General features: G+C 38.0%; 1 protein-coding gene across 1 annotated transcript; it reads left to right on the top strand.

Annotated features, from left to right (window-relative positions):
• Positions 1-747: 747 nt before the first annotated feature.
• On the top strand, positions 748-4398 carry LOC311304045 (uncharacterized protein; the record flags this gene model as incomplete). The annotated part of the gene is made up of 3 exons (XM_084430868.1): positions 748-868; positions 1334-1513; positions 2840-4398. The coding sequence occupies 3 exons, from the start codon at positions 748-750 to the stop codon at positions 4396-4398; spliced, it is 1860 nt and encodes a 619-aa protein (XP_084286994.1).
• Positions 4399-10752: the final 6354 nt, after the last annotated feature.

Genomic DNA, 10752 nt, shown 5'->3' with positions numbered 1-10752 from the left:
TGGATTGGACCCAGTTAACTGCCCGGTGGCTTCAGTGCTGGAGTTTCTCCATGACCGCTTTTCTGCTGGACTTACCCCATCCACACTCAAGGTTTATGTGGCTGCCATTGCGGCTTTCCACGCTCCTCTGAGTGACGGGCCTCTGGGGAGGCATCAGCTGGTCGTACGCTTCCTACGGGGAGCCTGGAGGATGAGACCTGCGACTCGCACCAGGGTTCCCACCTGGGACCTGGCAGTGGTCCTCGAAGCGTTGGCTGAGGCCCCCTTCGAGCCGCTGGAGTCGGCTGAGGCCAAGAACCTGACTCTCAAGATGGCTTTTCTCCTTGCCATCACCTCTCTTAAGAGGGTGGGAGATCTCCAGGCACTCTCGGTATCTCCTCAGTGCCTGGAGTTTGCTCCTGGGAGAGTCAAGGCCATCCTGCACCCCAGTTTGGGCTATGTCCCTAAGGTGCCAACCAATATGGCTAGGTCTACGGTTCTGCAGGCGTTTCATCCCCCACCTCATGTGACGGCAGAGGATGGAAGACTTCACTTGCTCTGCCCTGTCAGAGCATTAGACATTTATGTTCAGAGGTCTTCACAATGGAGGAAGGCGGACCAGTTGCTGGTGTGTTTCGGGTCCTCCAAGAAGGGGCTTCCCGCCTCTAAACAGACCATCAGTAACTGGATCGTTCAGACTATTTCCCTGGCCTATCAGGTGCGCAATTGCCTTCACCTATGGCCGTGAGGGCTCACTCCACCAGAGGCATGGCGTCCTCTAGAGCCCTTCTTTCAGGGGTTTCTATCCATGACATATGTGAGGCGGCTGGCTGGGCCACTCCGCACACATTCATGAGGTTTTACAGTCTGGACCTTCCCTCTACACCCGGTGCACGAGTGCTTTCGTCCTAAGTGTGCCCTGAAGACAGCTTCACACTAGGATGAGCGGGGTTCGTTGTGGTATAGTGGGTATCTCGTTCCCCTAGTGTCGTCACCGACGCAGTTCGAGTTCCCTCGAAAGGGAACGTCTCGGGTTACGTATGTAACCCTTGTTCCCTGAGAAAGGGAACGAGACACTGCGTCGGTTCGCCACACCTCACCCCGCCTGGAGCACTTGCTTCATAGCAAAAGCTGACATTTCTGTGTGCCGGCGTGCTTTTGTATACATCCGCCTATGCCGTCACACGCTACGTCATCACGCAACGCCAATAGGATTGGATTCGGTTTCATTCATAAATTCAGACGCGCTACGCTGAAGGGCGTTCCCCTAGTGTCGTCACCGACGCAGTGTCTCGTTCCCTTTCTCAGGGAACAAGGGTTACATACGTAACCCGAGACGTTTTCCTCCTCACAGTTCCTGAAGCTCCACTCAATAATGAAGATAAAGCAGAAATGGATGAGATCCAGAGGATATTCGGCTCCAGAATCAACAAACACATCATGATCCTCATAAAGCAGAAATCAGAGCATCAGACAGCAGAGCTCAATGGAGAAACACAGTCTGTCATTGATGGAGGACGACAACAATATTTTGGTCCCACCACACAAGTGTCCACATTGATGGAGAACGTCGAGAAGATGGTGGAAGAAAACAGAGGAGAGTTTTTCTCCACAAAACATTTTTGGAGGCGCAGCTGAAAAAACTGCTGCAATTTGAAGAGATGAAGAAGAAAATCGACTCACTAGAGACACATTTAAAATTTTAAAATGTGTGTTCATCAGTGTCAGCATTTTCTGACACCACATGATATGTGCGTTATGTGTATGGGTGAGGAGCTATGAGTATGAGCAAGCTCAGTCTTTGAAGGGCCGTATGCGTGCATTGCAAGCATTTTCCTCTTAAGCCTGGAACACACCAAGCGGCTCCTCGTCGGCTTTGTAACGGCCGATTCGACATGTTGAATCGGCGTCGGGCCGTCTGTGAAAGAGGGAAATCTGATTGGCTGTTCAGCTTAGTGAACAGGCAGTGCACGAGAATAATAGCAAAACAGCGAGCAAAGTCAAAACGGTACAGATAGAAAGCTGTTCTAATGATATGTCATCTTACCTGAGTGTTCCTTGGCGCATATTTAAATATTAACACGAGAGGAGTGGAATAAAGAAAGTGTTTAGCAGGTTTGATATTCAAAACGGTAAGCACGCACTGCTTTGTTTACGGTTTGTGTATCTGCAGCCGGCAGCGTCGGTTTCCCTTTTTGAATGACGAATATATCTGCAAAAATAGACGGTTGTCTCATTTACACGCAGACGACACAGTCGGCTTTCATCAGCGCTAGTTCGTCGGCGTCGGCTTGGTGTGTTCCAGGCTTTAGGAAACTTCACTCTCGTCTGTCCCTCTCGAGGTTGATGTTGAGACAGATTTTTCAGTCCTGCTTTAGCTAAAATATGTTACCTTCTCCCGAAGGTATGAAATAGTTTCAAGTTACGTGTCGCCTAGCCACAACCTACACATCCCAGCATAAATGTTCCTGATGAATTACTTGTTATTAAATCTGTCTTCATGTTTATGTTAATTTAGCATTAAAGCAAGCAGACTACTGTGTGCATGGTTTGGCATGTCAGAATGCATGCAATGTTAATAATCCCTAGCTGACATCTCAGGTCATCTCGATCTCACAAAGCCTGTGATGCACAATGAATCTTTCATAACAATGTTTGTTATAATTAGAGGATTAGCCAGAATACAAAATTCAGCACTGAACAAAAACTCAGTTTTGAGCGGTGTGTGGATTATATCTTAAATGCATCTGATTGGCCATTGCGTGGTGGGGGTAACAATATTACTCTAAACTATAGCACAAACTGTACACTTCGTAAACTTTGTAAACTTTTTAGGCTTTAAAAATTTCCTCTTTTACAGGTTCAACAGAGAGTGAAGATGATCTGAGGATTGTGCTGCTGGGAAAAACAGGAGTTGGGAAGAGTGCAACAGGAAACACCATCTTAGGAAGAGAAGCGTTTACAGCAGAAACCTCTCAAGAGTCCGTGACTAAAGAGAGTCAAAGAGAATCATCTGAAAACAACAGCCGACACGTTACTGTGATCGACACTCCAGGACTGTTTGATACTGAACTCACTAATGAGGAGATACAGAGAGAAATCAGCAACTGCATCTCCATGATCCTGCCTGGACCACATGTGTTCATCATTGTGCTCAATTTAGGACAACGATTCACTCAAGAAGAAGCCACAACAGTGAAGATCATCCAAGAGACATTTGGTGAGAAATCTTTAATGTTCACCATGGTGCTCTTCACCGGAGGAGATGATCTGAAGGACAAAACTATTGAACAGTGTTTGGGGAAACCTGGATCTGCTCTGATGAAGCTGATTGAAGCGTGTGGAAACAGATATCATGTGTTGAACAATAATCAGCCTGGAGACCGAACACAGGTGTCTGATCTACTGGAGAAGATAGACAACATGGTGAAAGCAAACGGGGGGAGTTTCTACACGTGTAAGATGTTCAGACAGATGGAGAGAGAAAGACAAGAACAACAGATTAAGATCCTGATGGACAGAGTCAGAGAAAGAGAAGAAGTGATGAAGAAACTAGAAGAAGAAATGATGAGAGAACGAGCGACATTTAAAAATAAAATAGAGCAACTGATGAAAGAAAAAGAAAACCTGCTCATGAAATATGACACAGATATAGACAGACTGATGAACAGAATAGAGAATGAGAGGAAGAATAGAGAAGAGGAATATATAAAAAGAGAAGAACGATATAAAACATTAATGAAAGAGAAAGAAGATCTTCAGTCTAATCATGAAGCCGAAGAAAAGAAGATGAAGATCCTGATGGAGAGAGTGGAGCAAATGAGCAGAGAAAGAGAAGAACTGATGAAACATAAAGTAGAGAAAGAGAGAATGAAGATGATGGAGGAAGAAAGACTGAATCAAGAGAAAGAGAGAAAGAGAAGTGAAGAAGAATTGAAAGAGAGAGAAGAACGATATAAAAGAGAAATGAAGGAACAGGAGGTGCAGATGCGAGATGAAATGAAGAAAGAACAAGAGATGTTTAAAGATGAAATAAAGGAAATGAAGCAAGAAAAGGAAAAACTTAAGATCACATACAACACAGAAATAGACAGTCTGATGAACAGAATACAGAATGAACGACAGAATCAGGAAAAAGAGAGAAAGAGAAGAGACTTTGAATATACAGAAAGAGAAGAACGATATAAAATCCAGATGAGAAGAGAACGAGAGGAATGGGACCAGCAGAAACTGGAGGCAAAGACGAGAAGAGAAGAAGATGAGAAAAGAAGAGAGAGAGAAACACAGATTTGTGATGAACAGATTCAGAGACTGAAGAGTGAAATGGAGGGAATAATCAGAGAGAAAGAGAGAATGAAGATGATGATGGAGGAAGAACGACAGAATTATGACAAAGAGAGAGATAAGAGAAGAAGATGAGAAAAGAAGAGAGAAGGAAAAACAGATATGTGATGAAATGATGCATAGACTGGAGATTTCAGCCTACAGGAGACTGGAGACTGAATACTGCAAGTGGTCCTGGAGTCTTCGCAGTGCCATGATGAAAACTGAGAACAAACTACACAACAGAATAGAATATGAAGAGGTTGATGAGGTTAAGGAAACTGATCTTCAAAGAGAACTGAAGAAGACAAGTGAAGAAGTGAAAAAATCTATGGCAGAATTCATTGAGAGAGACACAGATAAAGATATACTGATTCAGTGGAAAACATTGTTTGAAATCAAAATCAAAGATGTTCAGGATAACATTGTGAGAGAAACAAAGAGGAGATTAAATGAGATTCTTCAGCAGCGAGACCTGAAGAAAAAGATTGATGCTCAGAGGACGCGTCATGAAAATACTCTCTATGAAAAGAGCAAAGAACTTGCCTTGAAACTAAAAGCAAATGATAAAGAAACGCTGAAGAAAGAGTTTGATTTGTTTTGGGAACAGTGGATGAAAACAATCATCACAGACAATCCTCCAATCAAAGACATAGACATAATGAGAGATGTGAGAGAGATCCTCAGTGACATCTATGGAAGTGCTCCTGTAGATCGCTGGGGAGAGAGCAGGGAAATTTTCACCTTGCAGAGTTATTCAGATTGTGTTGTTCTCAAAAAGTGCCAAAAAGGTTGGATGCAAAAGGCTGTGAATACTTACAGAACAGTAATAAAAGAATCATTCGGATATAATCAAAATCTGTCTTTAGAGGATGAAGTCCAAATAAGATCATTAGTCACAGATGTTGCTCAGCAGACAGACAGAATGATTCAGTCATTTAACATTTCAAAGATGGGCTACAACATCAGTTACATCCAACAACTCACAGGTTACATCAAGGCAAGAGTGACAGAACATCAGGAAGGATCAGTAAAATATGTGTTCAAGAATGAATTCTTCATGGATTTGGTTTATTCCATCTTTAAGAGATCAAAGGAGACGATCACTGACCAACACAGAAAGTTTAGAGAAGCAAATGATCCTCAAATATATGTTGAGAAGAAGAGAGAAGAGTACTATAGTATTTTCCAGAAATACTGTCATGGAGCAACATCAGCTGCTAATTTTGGTAAGATCATCAGTCAGAAACTGAAAGAGCCCATTGAGCAGAGCGTCTACAAGAAGACTGCCAGAGATCTGACTCTTGAAATGAGAGAAAACTGTCCATCACTGAATGCAAATAGACAAGGGCGTAGGTTTGATTTTGAAATTGGTGGGGACGGGGACATCCCCTGAAGCCGAGATGCATCTGTCATTAAAGGGATAGTTCACGCAAAACTGAACATTCTGTCATCATTTACTCTCCCTCAAGTTGTTTTAAACCTGTATGAATTTCTTTATTCTTCTGAACACAAAAGAAGATATTTTGAAGAATGTCGGTAACCAGACAGTTGATGGACCCCATTGACTTCCATAGTAGAAACCCCCCCCCCTCAATACTGGTTACTGACATTCTTCAAAATATCTTCTTTTGTGTTCAGCAGAAGAAAGAAATGCATACAGGTTTGAAACAACTTGAGGGAGAGTAAATGATGACAGAATATTCATTTAAAAGTGAACTATCAGAAATGAACTGTTGGCATATTTGTTTCACATCAATAATGTCCAGTTTGTCCTGTTGGACATGACACACAGCAATACTGTTAAGTGTCACTTGTGAAACTTGTTCTGAGCCATGTTTTCAGTGTCCTAAGAGCACTGAAACTTCTTTCAGCCTCAGCTGATGAGACTGGGATGACAAGGGTTTCATCTTCATCAAACAGTCCTTATTACCCACACACAAAAGAAATATATTTTCAGGATATGTTTTGGAATATATGCAAATATTTGAAATTGGCCCAATAAATATATTTCATACTTATATTTCATATATTTTTGTTATATTTCAGAATATATTTCAATGTATTTGGTATATATGCCACATATATTTTTGACACTTTTGGGGACCCATACAGAAAAAAATACATTGAAATATATTCTGAAATATAACAAAAATATATTAAATATAAGTATGAAATATATTTATTGGGCCAATTTCAAATATTTGCATATATTCCAAAACATATCCTGAAAATATATTTCAAATATATTTCTTTTGTCTATGGGCATGTCTGTAAAACATAACATTGTCTTTTTACAGACAAATCATTATGTCTGTAAAAAGTCCCCATAAAACATAAAAACACAACATTGCTTGGTCTTGTTGAAATGAGAGGACAGCTCATTTCAACAAGACCAAGCAATGTTGTGTTTTTATGTTTTATGGGGACTTTTTACAGACATAATGATTTTATAATGTACAAACGGTATATTATACCCCCTTACACTAACCCTGCCTATCACAGAAAACTTTCTGCATTTTTACATTTTCAGCTGTTTTCCAAAAATAAATAAATAAATCCCCACAAGGACAAGTATTTTGGATATTGCCATTTTTTTGTGGTGACATTTTGTCCCTATAATGTAGTGTTTTTTTTTATTTTTATTTTTTTTATTATAATGTAGTGTTACACACACACACTTAAGCATACACAATCTCTCTCTCTCTCTCTCTCTCTCTCTCTCTCTCTCTCTCTCTCTCTCTCTCTCTCTCTCTCTCTCTCTCTAACGATTGTCAAACTAACGATTGTTCGCCACTTATCCCGCGATTGTAATACAAAACTGATTTGTCCCGCATTTTTGTGCACAGAACTGTTGATTTCTCCCTAGCTTACCGCATCTAGGTTTCCTTCGGAGGAGCATTACCGCTTCACACCAGAGCCTCTCACAAGTTAGATAGAAAAAACAAAGCCAATCAGTTTAGCGATGTGTGTTAAGAGGGAGGGACTCCGATATTAACCGTTTGTGTACCATGAATTGCGCATTTTTCTCAGAACGCTCTTGTGATTTTAATCTAAATAAAATATTTCCTGATTAAATAAAATAAGCCTAATACATAAAAACCACAAGACACAACCGGACAACAGTGGTTATATATAAATATATTTTAAGTTTTGATCGAAATTATTGATAGGGACATATCAGTGTCACTGAATATTGGTAGGGACACGTCCCTAGCGTCCCTACTAAATTCTACGCCCCTGCAAATAGATCAAATCTGGAGAAACACATCCTGAAGACACTGGCAGAAGAGGAGGATTTTAACAAATACATGAACTACATTCATGATTCATGTATGTAGTAGATTCATGTATTCATGTACCCAGAGATCACTTCAAGAGATTCATCAGAGATGAAGTCAGTCGTTACATCACTGATAAGTTCAGTGTCAGGGTTTTACCCAAGATGAAGGAGAAGATTAAACTCCTGCAGCAGAAGATCATGAACGCTGCACATGAATCTACTGAACATGTTGAAGAGAACAGAGGAGATGTTGGTCTGTGGTTGAAGAGTTTCACACAAAAGCTCTCAGATGAGCTGATCTTCTCTGAATCTGTGTCGTTTCTTAACACATCTCTGTGTTTATATATTGACTACACATTTTGTGTTTCCTGCAACTCAACTAATGTGTTATTCCTCTCACACAGAATTGTGTTGAAACCTTTTACACACTATTGTGAGTTTTATGAGTATATGGTATGGGGCGCCGTTTGTAAAGCGGCTCACGCTGAAAATAACAGCAACGTTTTGTCACATTTAGCTTCAAACAATGTTTAAAAAACTGGTATGAATTTTTGACTGTCACTTTTTAGCACATTTACAACAATATTTGTCAACTTAGAGATATTTTAAATAGTTAAATATAAATATTAAATGTTAAACCTAAATGTTAAATGTTAAATCTAAATGCTAAATCTAAATGTTAAATCTAAATGTTAAATCTAAATCTAAATGTTAAATCTAAATCGAAATGCTAAATCTAAATGTTAAATCTAAATGTTAAATCTAAATCTAAATGCTAAATCTAAATCTAAATGTTAAATCTAAATCTAAATGTTAAATCTAAATCTAAATGTTAAATCTAAATCTAAATGTTAAATCTAAATCTAAATGTTGAATCTAAATGTTAAATCTAAATCTAAATCTAAATGTTGAATCTAAATGTTTCGGGTAAAACTAAATATTTAACTAATATGCAAATTCAAAATGCCGGTAACAGGAAGTGCCAAAATAAAAGCGTGAGGAAGTCAGTGTGTGTTTATAGCATGGTTTAGTGTCAAATAACGAATAAAAACCATCTCATCCGAGGAAATGGCCTCTCTTGGACATGGATTATCGTAATAACTACCTAAAATAATTAACACGTTGTAGAAACTGTATTTGAGTAGGCTAGTGTCACTTTTATGAAAAAGTGCGGGACTTATGACCTGTAGGTATAATAGTCAGCCACGAGGGGGCTCACTTTGATTGGATGTCATGTCATCACTCTGTCATCATATACAAATACAGTTTCTCCAAACGTGATTATTATTTTATGTAGTTATTATCACGATAATCCATGTCCAAGAGACCATTTCCTCAGATGAGATGGTTTTAATTCGTTATTTGACACTAAACCGTGCTATAAACACACACTTACCTCCTCGCGCTTTTATTTTGGCACTTCCGGTTACCGGCATTTTGAATTTGCATATTAGTTATATATTTAGTTTCACCCGAAACATTTAGATTCAACATTTAGATTTAGATTTAACATTTAGATTCAACATTTAGATTTAACATTTATATTTAATATTTAGATTTAGATTTAACATTTAGATTTAGATTTAACATTTAGATTTAACATTTAGGTTTAGATTTAGATTTAACATTTAGATTTAGATTTAGCATTTAGATTTAGATTTAGATTTAGATTTAACATTTAGATTTAACATTTAGATTTAGATTTAACATTTAGATTTAGCATTTAGATTTAGATTTAACATTTAGATTTAGATTTAACATTTAGATTTAACATTTAACATTTAGGTGTAACATTTAATATTTATATTTAACTATTTAAAATATCTCTAAGTTGACAAATATTGTTGTAAATGTGCTAAAAAGTGACCGTCAAAAATTCATACCAGTTTTTTAAACATTGTTTGAAGCTAAATGTGACAAAATGTTGCTGTTATTTTCAGAGTGAGCCGCTTTACAAACGGCGCCCCATATATATGGATGATGTGCATTTATAATTTTTTGCTCTTAGTTATTACAGTCTCTTTTAACTACATCGTGTTATCCAGCAGTGCGGAACGATTTCATGGAATCAGCTCATGAATCTCAACAACAGTAAACAAAATAGTAATATAAACAGTTCAACCCTGAACATCACAAAAACAAACAAACAACTAAAGTCACAACAAAAACAGCAGCAAAAAATAAAAGCAAATAGTCAGAATAGTAGGAATATTAAGCTGCATAATTGATTCATGCCACAATGCATGCTGGGAGTCATGGATGAGTTTTGCACTATGCTCGACCCAGCATGCATTGCGGCATGAAGCTTTTGGTTTGTCATCATTGTTGAGATTCCTGTGCTGATACTTGATCGCTCTGTGAGTCTGTTTATTACTCACCAGATTGACTTTATTTCTATCATATGTCTACAGAAGTGCTTGTTGAGAATTAACAGATGTTTAGAATTTGATGTTTCATTGAATATTTTATTTGAAGTCACCAGAATCACGATTAGTGTCAGCTTTATTTGGGCCCTTGACTCTTTAACATTAGTTTTTCTCTGGTTACACTAACTTTGGGTTTATTTTGCACATTTGAAGCAGCAAGAATAGCCATGTGATATGAAAAATATAATCATATAATAATATTATACAGTATTGTTAATCTCAGCAAGTGTGTAATGTCTAATTGGTGACTTTTAAAAGGTTTTTATGATGTGGTTGTACAGCACGAGATCAGCAATGTTGCCGTTATCTACACATTTGTTTTTAAAGAGACGTTGCGTTCATGATCTTAAAGTCTACACACTGTAAAAAGAGATGTGTTAAATACAACACAGAGTGTGCTGATGGTTTTTACACGTTGTGTAGATTTTTAACACACAATGTGTGTTAAAATGTAACTGGATGGAATAACACTGGGTGGAGCACAGTTTGTTTTGATGAAAAATAATAGGTGTATTTTATATGCCATCCCATAAAAACTTTAAAATAAATAAAACAATAAATAAATAAATAAATACAATTAATAAATACAATTAATAAATACAATTAATACAATCTAAATGTATTAAACCTTAAAGATTAACAGGTTTTTTTTTTTTTTTTTTTTTTTGCAGCCAATCACATCATGCCACTTGTCTTTTTCAAATACTGCATTTACCAATCTTTCACGAGTTAGTCTGTGGA

This window comes from Rutilus rutilus (genome assembly GCF_951802725.1).
Source record: "Rutilus rutilus genome assembly, chromosome: 1".
In the NCBI taxonomy this organism is placed as follows: Eukaryota; Metazoa; Chordata; class Actinopteri; order Cypriniformes; family Leuciscidae; genus Rutilus; species Rutilus rutilus.
The sequence above is the reverse complement of the archived record's forward strand: the minus strand, read 5'-3'. Positions and strand labels throughout refer to the sequence as shown.